This window comes from Odocoileus virginianus, chromosome 3 (genome assembly GCF_023699985.2).
Source record: "Odocoileus virginianus isolate 20LAN1187 ecotype Illinois chromosome 3, Ovbor_1.2, whole genome shotgun sequence".
Classification (NCBI taxonomy): Eukaryota; Metazoa; Chordata; class Mammalia; order Artiodactyla; family Cervidae; genus Odocoileus; species Odocoileus virginianus.
Window position 1 is genome coordinate 64,606,608 of NC_069676.1, and position 17,416 is coordinate 64,624,023.

Below are 17,416 nucleotides of genomic sequence, written 5' to 3' on the forward strand. Positions count from 1 at the left end.
GGTCTTTGTTTCGTCCCTTTAGAATACGTTACAAATGCAGATAATGTCTGCTTTGGCTAAAGCTTGATTTCTTCCTGCCCTGAATTTAATCCATCACATTTCAATGAGGCAAGAGCAAAAACTTCAATATTTAGTGAAAGGGGAAAACTTTTGAAGACAAGTGATGCTATGTAATTTATGGATGAATATCATAAACATGATGTTGAGTTGAAGAAAAAAATGGCAACCCACTCCAGTATTCTTGCCTGGAGAATCCCATGGACAGAGGAGCCTGGTGGGCTGCTGTCCCTGGGGTTGCACAGAGTCGGACACGACTGAAGCGACTTAGCATGCATGCATGCATTGGAGAAGGAAATGGCAACCCACTCCAGTGTTCTTGGCCTGGAGAATCCCAGGGATGGAGGAGTCTGGTGGGCTGCCATCTATGGGGTTGCACAGAGTTGGACACGACTGAAGCGACTTAGCAGCAGCAGCAGCAGCAGCAGAAGCCAGACACAGATTCACTGTTCACAATATCAAAGGTTAAAACAGCCCAAATGCTCAGCAACTTATGCACAGATAAACAAAATGTGGTGTGATCCATACAAAAGAAAATTATGCAGCCATAAAAAGGAATGAAGTATTGATATATGTTACAAGTTGATGAACCTTATAAACAATATGCTAAGAGTAAGAATCCAGTCAAAAGAGACCACATGTTATACAATTTCATTTATATGGAATTTCTAAATTAGGCAAATCTATAAAGAAGGCAAATTAATGTGGCAGGGGTGCAAATGATTACGAGGTGTTTTTTGGGAGAGATTAAAATATTCTAAAGTTAGATCATGGTGATGGTCGCATAACTCATTGATTTTGATAAAAAGCATTAAATTGTACACTTAAACAAGGATCATTTCATGGTATCTAAATTAGGCTTCAAAAGCTATTTTAAATTCTAATGAACTAATCTGGGATTTTTTTTTTTTTTTTTTTTTTTGGTGTCATATAGCTCAGCTTTACTTCAGAAATTGAATTCACTACTGATCCCAACATGGGGGAAGTCAAGTTTTTTAAAAGAATTATTTGCAAGCAAGTTAGAAGGGTCTTTCCTATTGCACTGGATAAACAGTTTACATTCATATCTGAGAAATAGAAACTAAGAATCTGGTTAGTTCTCCTCTGGCCTAACCATGTCCAAGGTCATGCACACAATACATTGTGGACAATGTGGAAGGCTATATATAAGAGGTGTATAAGGTACTCTATTGGTCCAGAAAGATTTACAACTCATTTTCTTACATTTTAAAAAAATTCATGAAGTACAGAATCATTAAAGTAAATTCTGTGTGTACAAAGACAGAATACTAGGACTGTCCTCGAATACTATGACATCTCATAAAAAGAAATGTAGTAGCTTTCTATATTTTCATCAATTCTTCCCCTGCTTTTAGGCAATAGCTAGGGCAGCCCTACCTCACAACCTTGAGAAAGGAAGGTCAAGAGTAAAACAGAGACCTGAAGATTCAGGTGTCAGCTTCAAATTTCTTTCTTTTCCTAGTTTTAGTGAGATATAATTGACCAATGACATAAGTTGAAGGTATACAACTTAATGATTTGATTTATGTATATATTGCAAAATGTACAATAAATGTAGTTAACATTAATCTACACACATAGCTACATTTTTTTCTTGTGATGAGAACTTTTAAGGTCTTAAACAACTTTCAAATATACAATACAGTATTGTTAACTACAGTCACCATATTGTACATGATGTTCCCCAAATTTATATTATAACTAGAAGTTTGTACCTTTTGACCACTTTCATCAAACTCCCCTACCCTCCACCACCCTCAAATTTCAAAATAGACTCTTGAAACTCCCAGCAGAGAGATGAAGAGTTTGGGGAAACTCAGAGAGCTTATGGAGTAAAAGGTTTGGCAAGAACGCACAATGATGTAAGGGCCAACTGTCCCCTACACATGCTGCTCTGCAGGTTTAGGGCCAAGTCAAAGGAAGCAGGTTACATTTCTGTGTGAGGATGAGCTTTCCAACCATGAGTGCTCTTTCAAAAGACAGAGACTACCCATCAGGAAGGTTATAAGTAAGAAATGTATATTTGGTTGAGTCAGTAGAGACAAAATCTGAATGTCCATAAGCCTTTTAAAAGTTCAGGCCCCGGGGTCCCAGTCCTGGAGATTCTAAGTGTGTAGGTATCAAGGGGAGTGTGGCCAACTGCTTGTGGTCATTGTTTTGCCTTGTCTTGTTTTGTGCTTTAGATTCTTCACATGATTTTATGATCATCAATAAAGTTTGGGGCACAGGGGCTTAGGCCAGATCAGTGATTTTCAACCAAGGGTGACTTTGTCCCCAAGGGAACATGTGACAATGTCTAGCATCCAGTTGATAGAGGCCAGAGATGCTGCTAAACATTCTATAATGCACAGGACAGTCCCCTCAACCAAAAAATACTAGGCCCCAAATGTCCATAGTACTGAGGTTGGGATAATTCTGGGGTAGAAAATCTTTCTGTGATCTTCTCTAACCCTGAGATTCTAGGATTCAAACAATTAGTATAACCATCTATGTGTATTATGTTTATGGGCAGATGACCCACCTTTGGGATTAGGGCCTTATGTTGTTCTAAATTGTACATACTTTGCTCCATGTATCTCAAGTGTATGCCTGCCTCACAAGGCTTCTGTCCCTCTCTGGCCTTCACTTATGGCCCTCACTATGTCTAAGTTAAGTGAACCACAGAAATAAGTTTTGCAAATGTCACCAGCACAGATTGACAGCTAGACAGGAACAGAGCATTGGACACAAAGTACTCAAAATCAGAGTTAAGATTTTTAAAGGTCCTACCAGGAATGAATAAACTGGTGTCTCCATTTGTTTGTACTTATTTCATCAGCACGGGCAAAATTGTCAGTGGGGTAGAGGGTATATTTTGGAGAATTCCCCCTTCTCTGCACTTCCCTCTTACAACCAGCAGCTTCATGTTCTTTCTCCTTTTGCCCTGCAGCAAAAACAGCACTTGAAAAAGGGTCTACAATATATATTCCCATTAAGGAACTGATGAATCTTCCTTGACAGAAATTTTGTGCCCTTATGGGGAATGGACAAGTGGCTTCTAACATTTGTTGAATGGAGGCACCATGGATAAGTAGAATGATCAAGGATTTTGCTCACCCACCATATTCAAGGTTCAAACTCCCGGTCTGCCCCCTACATTTGGAGGTCATGAGAAAATCACTTCAGCTCTGCAGCACTCAGCATCTTCATCAGGAAATCGAGGATGACAACATCTAATTTGCAATGTTGTGGTCAGGGTTAGATAATATCTGTAATGAGCCCCAGGAAGGCAGAATTTGCGTCTGTTTGCCTCTGTTTACTGTTTATGTCATCACTACAATAGTCTTGGACCCACAGTAGGAGCTCAGAAAATGTCTCTTGAATGAATATGTGAAATGGTAGGCATTACTGCTGAGAGGCCGCTTTGTGCCAAGCTGGCCTATGGTATTTCCTCCTTTCAAGGGCAAGAAAGTGGAGCTAGATACACAAGCCTGATTTCCTGATCACTGATTTTTCATTCTTATTAACCATTCCAGGGCAAAGAAGGAGCCTTTATGGTACGAGATTCCAGGACTCCAGGGACATACACCGTGTCTGTTTTCACCAAGGCCATCGTAAGGTATGGTGCTAACTCAGCAAAGTGGGGAGGCATGGTACTGAGGTGGGGGATCAACAAGCCACACACAGCAATGTCAGACAGTGGATGAGGCATAGGGTCTTAGAAACAATGCCTTGTCCCTGATCCCTCTGAGAAAACCAAGGCCAGGGAGATTAACAACATAACTGAACTCACTTAACTGGAAAATGACAGAGCTGGGCCTGTATGCCAGGTTCTTGCCCCAGTTAGCATCCCTGAGTCCAGAGCTCTAATGAAATAAAATATCTAGCCCTGTATTTAATACAAGTTTATAACTTAATCCAAAGAATAACAAAAAGATACTTTGCAAGCAAGAAAAAAGAATTCTAGTTCTGGCTCTGCTGATAAAACTACCCCCCATTTATTGAGTCCTTACTATGTGCAAGAACCTTATAGGTCATTTCCAACCATAATAAGCCCCAAAGGCAGGTACTACTATGATCCTTTCACACACAGAGCTGATGGCCCCTTCTGAGGCAATAGAACATCAGAGGTCAAGCTGCCCTCATGTTCCAGTTGGCTGACTGCAAAACCCTCACCGCTGGTCTATGCTCCTCAGACCGCAGTCTTCTCTGTAAACTGTCTAGAAGCCTAGCCAGGTCACAATTTTTTTTCTATCTAGAAAGTCAGTAAGAACTAAGCAGTGTGGCAATGACCAAAGTCCAGTAAGAGAAAAGTAACTTTTCAGGTGTCCTCAGGGAACAAACACTTTGTAGAAGGAAATGGCAACCCACTCCAATATTCTTGCCTGGGAAATCCAATGGACAGAGGAGCCTGCTGGCTATAGACCATGGGGTTGCAAAGAGTCGGACGTGATTGAGCATCACACACAATGCAGGGAATACTTGCTGGAGGATGAAGGACCTCAGTAAGACTTGAAGCAAGAGCAGGGTGTAGCCAGGTGGTGAAGAGGAAGGGTCTGTCCAAGGTTGAGAAAAAAGGTAATGCCCATCACCAAGGGGCCGTGCCTCTGCCATAGCTGGGGGGCCGGGGGCTCCAAAAGGATGATGGAAAAACAATGAGAAATAGTCTGTGTTGGGAGTCCCTAAGACCACCCCAGATTCAGCGATTCATTAGGAAGGCTCAAGGACTCAGGATATGGTGCAAGGCTAAGACTTTTTACAGTGAAAGCATACAAAGCAAAAGCAGCACGAGGGAAAGGCACGTGGGGCAGAACCCAAAGAAAGCCAAATGCACGCTTTCAGGAGTCCTCTCCTAGTGGACCACACAGGACGTGCTCAATTCCTCCAGCAACAAGGCCGCAACAGGGTGAAATGTGTCACCAGGGAAGCTCACCAGAGACTCAGCACCCAGAGTTTTCACTGGCGGCTGGTCATGTAGGTACCCTCGGCCTGGCACCTAGCAAAATTCGAGACTCCCAGAAAAAAAGTAAATGTTGAGCATAAACCTCATTGTTTATGTAAACAATTTAGGCACATCCGTACCAGTTAGAGAATGGTGGAAGCCCTTTTGAAATCCCACTTCTCAGAAGCCAACCAAGTACCAACCTGGCAAGCAGATCTTTTATGAATGGCAGTCAAGGCAGCTATTTTAACTCTGCTATGCAAAGTTAAATAAGTACAATGGGGCTGAGATGCTTTCTGAACATGTACTGATGATTAGTTAAATCCACACAGCAGAGAAGGCAAACATGCCATCCCCTGGGGCATGGATATAAGATCATGGGGGATGGATACAAGACCTTCCCCCATTTCATGGTTTGGGGAGAAACATCACCAGTCCATCATGGGACCAATCACAACTGGGTCCAGACACACCCTCAGAATCTTCCTTCATACACCACTCAGGGCCAACCTGTCAAGACTGACATAAAAGTTAAAACATATCTGCCATGCTTGTGAGAGGGTAAAGAGCAAAGCTACTAGGATACTGCTACCAGTAGATATTTCTGTGTCCAAACATTGCTTCTTAGTAATGACTGCGTGTCTCATTTGTTTAAGTGAGAACAACCCCTGTATAAAGCATTATCACATCAAAGAAACAAATGACAACCCCAAGCGATATTACGTGGCTGAAAAGTATGTGTTTGATTCCATCCCTCTCCTCATCAATTATCACCAGCACAACGGAGGAGGTGAGTTCTCAGGACAAGGGCAGAGGGGGGGCCCTTGCAGGGGAACATGGAGAAAAGTGACAAACACCCATCATTCCAGACAAACCAACTATAAATAGTAACGATTTATACCGATACCAAAGGATGCCAAATATTTGATTACATATTTTCCATTAGCAGATTTTGCTGCTAGAATCATGAGATTTCACCAACCACCTACCCACCTGCAATATTACAGGTCCTCTCAGGGAAAGTGTAATATCAGTGATTGTGGCTTTGGAATTTGTTTTCCAGAGTAAAAATAGCTCTTGCATTGGATTACACTTTTTTCTTCCTGGTGATTTGACTCAGATGGCTGCTTCAGTAAAGCTCTAATGACTGTCTTTCACTTTTTAATCAACCCAGGCCTGGTCACTAGACTCCGGTATCCAGTTTGCTCCTGGAGGCAGAAAGCCCCAGTCACCGCAGGGCTGAGATATGGTAAGAGTGCATTTGGGAATGGTATTCATTTGCACTAATTCATATCCCTAAAGGTCTGGGGCAAATTGTGAATGGACTTCCCCAGACTTAAAATGATCATTAAACAAGTACACTATATATCCGGAGATGGTATATACAAATGAACATTTACAATGTGTGTAAGATAGATAGACAGATGCACATTTATCTAGGTCATATCAATCAAGTGTTTGCTGAGCACCTACTCTGTACAGAGCATTCCACTCAGTGCTATGAGAAACCAATGCTATACCACTGTGTTCCTACCTATCTTCTAGAACGTCTGTATCATCTAGTTTATTGGCTATCAGTCCACTGCAGGTGCTATAAGCTAGCAGCATTCAGAAGTGTGTGTCCGCATAGCACTGTGTTAAAATTTTTTGAATGCTTTTAGGCAGGGCATACATCTCCAGGGCCTTGGGCCTTACTTTTCCTTCCTCCCCTATGAAACTATTTCACCCCCTTGTACTTTCTGCCTGGAACCTGAAGGCATTTGGGGATGCAGACATACCCTGATCCAAACTGTGCTGGCTGAGGAGAAGGCTGATGTAACTTTCAAGTTGTATCTTTTAGATTGGTGGTCCTCAAACTTCGGTGGGCATTCAAGTTATCTAGGATGCTTATGAAAAGTATTGACTCCTGACCCCAACCCAGCACTTACCAAAATGCAATCCCTGACGGTTGGGTCCTGGAATTGCATTTTCAGCAAAGGCCTTGGGTGATTCTGACACCAGGGATTAGAGGGTGATACTTTGAGAAATGTCGCCATGGGCTCCTCATCTGTAACCAGCACCATGTCTGCACACTGTGGGTGCTTGGTACTGTTGCCTGTTGAGTCTCTGCCTCAGAGAGGTAGAAACTGAACTGTTTATGGTACTAGACCAAGCGTCAGGAGAGGATAGTGTCCCTTAGCCTCCTGACAAAAATAAAGTAGCTCTAATACCTGTGGAATCCTAATGTGTTCATGCTGGGTGGAAGCCCAGGGAGTATTTTATGAACCCATTCATTTTTGTCAGCATGGAGGTTGAGATTCAGATTCTTTTTATTCATTTATTGAGCATTTGTTGAGCACATACCTTGTTCTAGACTGTGCTGGCCTGCATCTCTGTACCCCTCCTCTTGGAATCCACTACCTTACCCTTACCTCTGCTAAGGCCTAACAAGTGCTGTCTACAAAATGGATGCTCTTGATGGATAAATGAATGAATGAATGACCAATTCAAATAAAACTTTCTCTACATGAAAAATGACAATAACAATTTTCAATCATGTATAGGAAATGATTGGTTCCTTAGAACCCTTTGATTGGCTTTAATATCTCAACTGATGCCATCCTCCTTCCTCTTTCCATGTAATCATCCCCACACACATTTTTTCTTGGTTTTCAGTGCATAGTCTATGTTATTATTTGGAAAAGAAGATAATTTTACCTATCTATAGTTCTAAGTATGAGGGCTTATACCATTTGCCACCTTTGAGCTACATTAACGATAGTCTAACACTCTATATATAGAGCAGTATAGTTTCCTGGTAGTCCTATACCTCGTATCTACTGCTTGCCAACTCTGGAAACCCCTCTCTTTCTCTTCCAGGGAAATGGGTAATTGACCCCTCAGAGCTCACTTTTGTGCAGGAGATTGGCAGTGGGCAGTTTGGGTTGGTACATCTTGGCTACTGGCTCAACAAGGACAAGGTGGCCATCAAAACCATTCAAGAAGGGGCTATGTCAGAAGAGGATTTCATTGAGGAGGCTGAAATCATGATGTGAGTGGCCTAAACAACAGTACACAGAGAGCACTTTGATCTTTAAATACCATTCTAACATCATCTTATGCCACCTCCCTGCCCAAGTCCAGCGATGGCTTCCTATGGCATGGAGAATAACACCAAGCTCCTCACTGTGGTCTAGAAGGCCTTCCATGGTCTGGCCCTGCCCACTCCTTAATTACATTCCTACCCATCTCTCCTCTGGTTCCACGCATGCCAGTCACACTGACCTTCGTTGTCCTCACACACACCAGCTGAGTCCATGCCATTCTTCAGCTCAATGAGACATTTTTGTTTGAGGGAGGGAGTGTACTGGGAAACTGAATTTTGAGTTGAGACCATCTCAACTCTTGCCATTTTTCTCCAGGAAACTCTCTCACCCCAAACTAGTCCAGCTCTATGGAGTATGCCTGGAGCAGGCCCCCATCTGCCTGGTGTTTGAGTTCATGGAACACGGCTGCCTGTCAGATTACCTGCGTAGCCAGAGGGGGCTCTTTGCCGCGGAGACCCTGCTGGGCATGTGTCTGGACGTGTGTGAGGGCATGGCCTACCTGGAAGAGGCATGTGTCATCCACAGAGACTTGGTAAGAGGATGTAGGGCAAAACCCTGCAAGTCCAGGGTGAAGGGGCATGTCCCACTGAAATGCAGAACTACCAAGACTGGGAATGCAAGAATCAATAAAAAGGCACAAGCTTTCTTCCTTCCCATTGCAACTTCTTCCTTCCTCCACCCCCTGTGGGAGGTCCTCATGGGACTCAGTTCTGGGCTTTATTCCCAGCCCCACCTCTAACTTTCACTCTCTGAGTTGGAGTTTACATTCTTCCAAAATGAAGCTAACAGCCGCTCCTCTTAACCTCTCTATGCCTCCACATCCTCTTGGTAAAATGAGAGAAGTTGACAAGTACATGCTTTCTTAAAATGCTATCCAAAGATCTATCAGGATCACATTGGGGTGATCCTAGAACCAACCTCAGAATTTCTGGTGGTTGAGGTTCAGGAATATTCATTTTAACATGTCCACCCCATGCAATTTGCAGGCACATTAGAACTTAAGACTCACTGGATCTTTTATCAGTAGTTCAGTTCAGTTCAGTCCAGTCACTCAGTTGTATCCGACTCTTTGCTTCCCCATGAATCACAGCACGCCAGGCCTCCCTGTCCATTACCAACTCCCGGAGTTTACTCAAACTCATGTCCATCGAGTCGGTGATGCCATCCAGCCACCACATCCTCTGTCGTCCCCTTCTCCTCCTGCCCCCAATCCCTCCCAGCATCTCTTCACATGAAGTGGCCAAAGTACTCGAGTTTCAGTTTCAGCATCAATCCTTCCAATGAACACCTAGGACTGATCTCCTTTAGGATGGACTGGTTGGATCTCCTTGCAGTCCAAGGGATTCGGGAAGGGATCTTCAAATCCGACATTCTGTGATGTGAATTAGGGACCATGTCATCTCCCTATTGAGGAATAATTTTAAGAGAATTAGCAACTTCAATACATTCTTACTTTAGTCAGATGGATGACAGCTTCTTCATACCATCCCTAAGGTTAACATCAGGTTTCACTGGAGCTTATAATTGGTTACACAACACCATGGATTTCTCTTCTGATTAGGATCCCAGGAATGAAGATGAAACATGAGATTTACTCACCCTGATAAAAAGACCTTACGCATTCAGTTTCCATCGCGCACTAGTGATGCTTAATTAACATTTGTGAAGCTCCTTATTGCTCCCATATAAGCAAAGCACTGTGATTATAGGAGACTCCTTAATTACTGATTACTCACCAAGTTTTCTTTATCCTTTTGTTTGCCTGTCTCTGCTCCAGGCTGCCCGGAATTGTTTAGTTGGGGAAAACCAAGTTATCAAGGTGTCCGACTTTGGGATGACAAGGTAACATGGGGATATGGTACCAGCAAAGTCTCAGGAATGGGATACAGGGCCCCAGGACACTCGGACCATCTCTCTCCTCTCTCTTCCCAGGTTCGTCCTTGATGACCAATACACCAGTTCCACAGGCACCAAATTCCCAGTGAAGTGGGCATCTCCAGAAGTCTTCTCTTTCAGTCGCTACAGCAGCAAGTCAGATGTGTGGTCATTTGGTAAGTATCATTCTGGCCCCACACCCACACAACCTGGGACTGTGCACCAGCTGTTTTATTTGTCCAATTGCTGGGATGGTGAAGGCATCCCAGTGAGAGTCTACAGACTCATTATTGTATTTATTCTTGGTTATTTTTGAAATGGGGGTAAAAATAAAAATGAAAAAAGGATACTTAGGACAGCTGCTGTGAGATCAAGAGATGGAGGAGTCAGAAGATTAGAATATGAGTCCCTGGAAGGCAGGGACCATGTTTTTTTCCAACATTATGCTTATTCCCACTTTTAACCCTCAGTAAGTATATTATCCATTCATTCAACAATGATTTTTTGAGCATCTACTACATGCCAGGGGCTAATTTGGGTGTTCACAAAGCATTGTTACATAGGATAGAAAAGACTCCTGTTCTCTTGGAGCCAAATTTTAAGGAGAGGTAACAGTCATGTAAACAAGCTAACAAATATGTGTGTAAAGTCAAGTCAGGGAGTAGTAAGCAAGTGCTATGAATAAAACAAAGCAGTAATAGGGCAAAGAGTGACTATAATGGAGCGAGGGTCTGTATTAAATAGCAGAATCCATCCAGGAAGGCCTCTCTGAGACTCTCTGTGACTGTTGAGCAGAGAGCTGAATGATAAGAGGAAGATGTCTCCATTTGAAGATCCAGGAAACAGTGTCTCTAACAAAGGCAGCAGCAAGTGCCAACGTTTGGTGTGTCGAAAGAAAAGGCAGTACTGACTTAGCAGGAGAAATGTAGGCAATGAAATTGGCTGGCCATGGTAAGGAATTCGATTCTCATAAGTGCAAATGGGCATGAATGAAAGAATGAATGATGCCCATGGGACAAGAAGCACTAAATGTTCCTGCTAGAAGTGTCATGTCTTTGTAAATCATAGCCTGTGCATATTAAAGTGTGCACAAATCTATACTGGACAACCTCTTTGATCTGGAGTGTAAGAAGGATTCTACTTTGGACAGAAATGGTTTGGAGTTTGATGTTGTCATTCTATATGAAGGGAAGATTTGCCAAGTATATTGACTAGTAGGAGAAACCAGGGAGAAGACTAATTAAATCCCTTAGGAAAAGAACTAACTAGTCTTCTTCAGTACTTTAGAATATCCATTTCCAACAGCCAAGTGGTATGTTTATTTTGAGTCCTTCTACATTGTTCCTTGACTTCTCAGGTGGCTCAGTGGTAAAGAATACTCCTGTCAATGCAGAGGACCGAGGTTTGAGCCCTGGGTCATAAGATCTCCTGAAGAAGGGAATGGCAATCCACTCCAGTATTCTTGCCTGGGAAATCCCATGGACAGAGGAGCCTGGCAGGCTACAGTCCACGGGGTCACAAAAGAGATAGATATGACTTAGCTGCTAAACCACAACAACAACAAAAATTGTTCCTTAAAGTAGTTCCTCTGTTCAACAGGCCTAGTTATGACTTTGATAATCAAACTGAAGGTATAGAATGAACTCAGATGAAATAAAACTGCACTAGAGCAACCTCAGATCCTCTTTTCCCCAGTGCATACAACTAGGAAGGGTGTGGCCACTCTCCATGTTTACGGCTGGTCATGTTGCACCAAGCCAGTTGTTCCATAAAGAAATGTTGACAGCCATGGCCACTTTGTCACATTCACCCATGACTCAGGATGGTGTTTATTCTGCCACAGGTTGTCAGCCTAGGACTTTGCTGCTGCATCTTATAATTAGAGGATTGAGCTTAAAGTCTGTCCCTTCCTAGGACGTGTCATCTGAAGTGTCCAAAGATGAGACTGACTGATGGAAGCAGAGTAGGAGGGGTGAGAAAACGGGAGACAACCCTGAGAAACAGAAATGTGGATGGAGGAGAGCTCGCTACCTGCCTCAAGGCCATTGGGCTTTGTCGTGCATTTTAAGGTTTTTGCCTTAATGAACTACACTATCTTAAACAAGCCAGCTAACCTCTTTGGGGCCTTACTCAGTTCCTCAATGTATCACAAGGTTTGCATAAAAGCAACTGTTTTCCAGCCAGCTTTGAGCAGCAAACCCCCATTTTCCAAAGAAATCTCACTAGAAATCCTGGCACCTTGGGGTGTTAAATAAGCTTATTTACTGAATTTCCCCAAACTCCTGAGGCACCTCTGAGGCTCCCTCAGAAATTCTCATCCAGTTGTCTGGACTGGGCCCCAGGATCTGCCACTGGAACAAATTTCTGAGATGATTTTTCAAGACTTCAGACGCTTGAGGGATCATATTTTGCAAAATTCTTCCGTTGAGTTCTCTGGACTCTGTTTTGAAAACTACTAGATTAGGTGACCTGCAAGTTCTGTTCCCACTCGACATCTGATGAATAGATATGAGTACATAGTAAAGCTGGGTATAACATTTCTACTGAAGGCAGAAGAGGAAAAGTGATTAAATCAGAGATCAAAAAGACAACCTGAAGAGTTTTGCTTGGTTAACACAGTATTTTTTTTAATCAAATTGAGTTTATATTTTAAAACTACCAATTTATGATTTACCTTTTAAAATAAATCAGAAAAATGTGACAATCCTGAGCCCTCATTCCCAACTGCCCTATTCTTGTTGGAGCTAAATCACAGCTCTCCCTTTGGGGACAGAAGTTTTGACTTCTGGTTTTCCACAGTCCTCACTAGTCCCTGTTATACAGACTTCATTTTCTCTATTCATCTACATCATGTGTAGACATTTGAGTTTATATCCCCTGCAAGCTTTAGTTGTAGCATTTGAGATAGATATAACAAAGGGCTGAGCTTGAACATTCTTCAGTTGGGAAATCTCTGTTCTTCAGAAATAGTACGGGCCTAATAAGCCTTAGGTGGTTTGACATTACAATTTTGGTGGTAGAGACTTGAATTTTAACGTCAAAGAGTCTGTGATTTCTAGATGTGAGTTTGTTTGTTATCTATGAACTTTATCACTACCTGTTTTGATTCACTATTTCTCATAGGTGTGCTGATGTGGGAAGTATTCAGTGAAGGCAAAATCCCATATGAAAACCGAAGCAACTCAGAGGTGGTAGAAGATATCACCACTGGATTTCGGTTATACAAGCCCCGACTGGCCTCCCAGCCTATCTACCAGATCATGAATCATTGTTGGAAAGAGGTCAGTAAAGGAAGTGGTTTCCCCTTCTCCCTCCCCCACATTATAATCTGTAACTTCAGGGTCTGCCCCCATCCTCAAAGAAAGGAACCCTCTCAGAGAATGAGGCAGTAGGGATGACAAAACAGATTAGCAAGAAAATGACATTGAACACCTATTAACTGAAGGAGTTCCCTATCTCTAGAAGAGCTGGCAGAGATCTTAAATATTATTTTATTTGCAATATAATGGTACAAGCCATCAACATACTATCAGAAAGGAAAAGGGAGTAGATCTGATTACATTTGTGTGGGCCTATTTCTGGGATCCTAAAGGGGGTAGATCTGATTACATTTGTGCGGGCCTATTTCTGGGATCCTAACTCTACTCCATTTATCTGTCTATTCTTTCACCAACATCACAGCCTCTTGATTACTAAAGCTTTATAGTAAATCTTTTTTTTTTTTTAACAGCGTTTACACATCTTTTTTCATTTTATTCTTAGGAACACTAGATATTCTGTGATTCTTAAATTACTTTTTAAAAAACTTTAAGTGTATTTCTAGAATTTGAAAAAAATCCAGTTTAGAAATAGGATTTAGATAATACTAACCATAGGAATTTAGTAGATTTATCAAATTATGTTAAATAGCTTTACTAAACCATATAATAATATTATTATAGAATTAATTAGTGTCAGTCCTTTAACCGTGTTCATCTTGCTCAGTATTGCGTTGGCTATTTTGAGTCTTTTACCTTTCCATGTAAACCTTAGGGGGGGAAAAAAAACCTTAGGGGTTTCCCTGGTGGCTCAGACAGTAAAGAATCCACCTACAATGCAGGAGACCTGGGTTCGATCCCTGGGTTGGGAAGATCCCCTGGAGGAGGGCATGGCAACCCACTCCAGTATTCTTACCTGGAGAATCCCCATGGACAGAGGAGCCTGGTGGGCTATAGTCCATGGGGTCCCAAAGAGTCAGACAGGACTGAGTGACTAACACAGCACAGCACATAAACCTTAGAGTCATTTTGTCAGTTATCTACAAAATAAGTTGCTCGATTCTTACTGTGATTGTGTTGAATCTATAGATCAAGTTGAAAACAAATGTAACCTTAACAATATAAAGTTTTCCTATACACAAACATGGAATATTTCTCCATTTACTTAGATCTTCTTTGATATCTTATTTTAGAATTTTATATTTTTCCTAGCATAGATCCTATACACATTTTATGAGATTTATACCCAAATATTTACTTTTTTGATGTTATTTAGCATTTATTTATGTTACATTTTATATATGACTTTATTTCATTCTCTCAACAATCTTATGAGATAGATAATATTATTATCCTCATTTTACAGATAAAAAACTGAGGTTCAAAGATGTTAAGTAACCTGTTCAAGGTCACACAGCTAAATGGAAAAGCTGAAATTCAAAAGCAGGCCATATTTTGATTCCAAAATGCCTGCTGTTAACAACTAAGACAAAATGCCCTCAAATACAACATATACAGAACCATATTTAAAAATCAGTAAAAAGTATTGCTGTTTAATTCTGGTTTGCTTTGGAATTAGCTATGACACACAAGTACAAGGAAATCACAGAGTAACCTTTCTTTCTCTTCCTAGAAACCAGAAGACCGGCCACCTTTCTCCAGACTCTTGAGTCAACTGGCTGAAATTGCAGAATTGGGGCTTTAAAAGAGACTCAGTGCTAGGCCACGGGCTACAGATCCTGAGTCGGGGAAGGAGGTCTTCCCTCCACAGAGCATTAAGAGCTGCCACCAGCCCAGGACTCCCCAGAGGCAACTGGCCTGTTGCGCCAGTCCCTAAGCTGCCAGGAGGCAGCGGCCTGCTACAGGCTGGCGCCAGGCCACAGGCAAAAGGCTCAGCCACTGCGCTGGGAGTGGGGCCAGAGCAGCAGTGATGTCCCTCCGGCCTCTTCTCCTGCGTCATGCACAAACCTCAACCAACAGCTTTAAGGCAACACTTCTTGCACTTCTTAGAGAAAGGGAGAAATGGTGTAGGACCCAGGATTATTACCTTCATTATTATTTTAAACATGGACCTAAAGTTCATGATCAAGGGAATCTTTATTTGACCCGGCAATACAGAATCCCAGAATATGGGGCGAGATGATCAAGAAGCATGACAATTTCTCAAGGAGAACTAGTGAGTTAATTAAAGTCACAAAGAGTAAGCTCTGCCTCTGTGATGCTGTCAGCCACAGCTTCCTGCCTCAGAGGATGATGGAACAACTGCTTACCTCAGAGACCGGATATGCTGAGAAGTAGCTTTGTGAGGTTTTACTCATAGAGCACACTGCCACCTCTCTCTTTGAAGAGAGCATGATGGACTGGGGTGAACAATTCTGATCCCACTGCTGGAGCATTGGGTATCTGGCGTCTGGGCAGAAAGAGGGCATCAGATGATTGAATCACCTGATACAGGGAAATGCCTTAGGCTGTTACCACTTGGATGCCCATCTTTAGTACCAAGTCAAGCACGTGACTCTGCCTCCCCTTTCATGCCGAATGCTTCGGCAGGCATCCTGGGGGTGAGGGGAACCATGGCTTCTGTAAACAATCAGACCCCTCTCTGCATTCTTCCATCCTCATCAACAGAGTGCAGACTTGTGCCAGGCATTGTGGCCTGCCAGAGAAACTGAAGCTTGTTTCGGCCCTAGAGATTTGCAACTTCGAGGTTGAGACTTCAAGTCTCCCTAAATTCTAAGGGAGGAACAAGAGGTCTGTTCTTGCTCAAACCATCTGGATGGAAACTGAGTCAGGTACTGAGTCGGGGACTTCCAAGATGCACAAGGATGCCTCTTGTTATTGAGCACCTGAATATGCAAAGTGCAAATGTACGGAGCTACAGGCCTTATCTGCAGAATCTCAGTTCACCCTGAGTTCACACCAACACTGTGAGGTATTATCATCATTCCCATTTTATAGACAATGGAACTTTGGCTTTGAAAAGCTTGGACACCTGCCTGAAGCAACAGAGCTAGGAAGTATTAATATAGAGCCCACCTCTGTCTGACTCCAATGCAGTTTCTCTATTTTTATTCAATACCGCCTCCTACTGAGGGTCAAAGAGATTGCAGAAGAGATAAGTACAGCAGAGGGGAAGAACTAATGAAGAAGCCCACACAGCACCATCAGCAAGTAAAGTTGATCCTGTATGGAGCAGTGTGGTTGTCGATGTAGCCCTCCAACTTGGAACAGGATCTTTATTTCCTCATCTATATCCTCACCTTCCTTACACTTAATGACTTTGGAGTTATTAAAGGAGTAATTAGCCCTTTGATTCACCCAACCCACCAGAGTAATATACTGCAAGAAGCTGTTTATAGATGGGCTTCAAAGTGGCTTTAAAAGATCCTCCTGCAGAAGTATAAATACTTCCTTTAATTATCACTTCCACTTTGAACTGGCCGAGGTCTTCTTGGACACTTTCTGAGGAGGGGTATTCCCTGAAGTGAGAGAGATTTAATTTTCCTACGGTGTTCAGATAAAACTCTCAGAGCAATTACTGGATGGTACTGAAGTCAACTCTTTCTAAATCATGTGATATTTTGACTGCCTGGTGATGCAGACACACAACTTTTAACTATAACTATTGTGACACTGGTAGCTTCAAAATAAAACTATCATTCAGAAGATGACATTCTTCAACTTATCCAAAATCATCACTGTTTACTTTTTTGGCATTTTTGTGCATTCTTTTTTGGAACCTTTAATTATAGATGATTTCTGGAACATCAAGCCTAGAAGGAAAACATCAGAATTGACTGATTTTCTGTGGTATGGTTTAGAATGATTCTCCCCTGCATGGTATTATCTTGTTCAAGCTCGGATTCATTGAGGCTTTAACTCAACACGTGCCAAGAGTTTAGCTATCAGTGTCCTGGAAAATGGACTTCCTGCCTGTTTGGCTTTTTTCCCCCTCTCACATTTTGAAAATGGTGCCATGTGTTTACAGGGAATTCCCCTATGCAAAGTTTTGGTTCTAGATGCATTTGATAGATTCTGCATTGTGTCCTTTTGAGACTATATATTTATGTTTTACTAGAGTGAATATTTATTACTGTACAGTCATTCACAATTAAAATGTTACAAATATCTCTTACGCTTTGTAAAGCACACCAAGTCAAAGGCTGGGTCTAGCAAATAAAGTTGTGCATTTTAGTGAA

The 17,416-nt window shown here is 42.2% G+C and overlaps 1 protein-coding gene across 1 annotated transcript in view; it reads left to right on the top strand.

Moving 5' to 3' along the window:
• Positions 1 to 17,416, top strand: part of ITK (IL2 inducible T cell kinase) — a 63,765-nt gene extending 46,349 nt beyond the window's left edge. Inside the window, exons 9-17 of the mRNA XM_070465711.1 lie at positions 3,594 to 3,676; positions 5,656 to 5,789; positions 6,174 to 6,248; positions 7,859 to 8,030; positions 8,401 to 8,617; positions 9,863 to 9,927; positions 10,018 to 10,136; positions 13,084 to 13,241; positions 14,851 to 17,416. Coding sequence (XP_070321812.1) covers positions 3,594 to 3,676; positions 5,656 to 5,789; positions 6,174 to 6,248; positions 7,859 to 8,030; positions 8,401 to 8,617; positions 9,863 to 9,927; positions 10,018 to 10,136; positions 13,084 to 13,241; positions 14,851 to 14,922 — 1,095 coding nt within the window. The 3' untranslated portion in view covers positions 14,923 to 17,416. The remainder of the gene's footprint in view (positions 1 to 3,593; positions 3,677 to 5,655; positions 5,790 to 6,173; positions 6,249 to 7,858; positions 8,031 to 8,400; positions 8,618 to 9,862; positions 9,928 to 10,017; positions 10,137 to 13,083; positions 13,242 to 14,850) is intronic.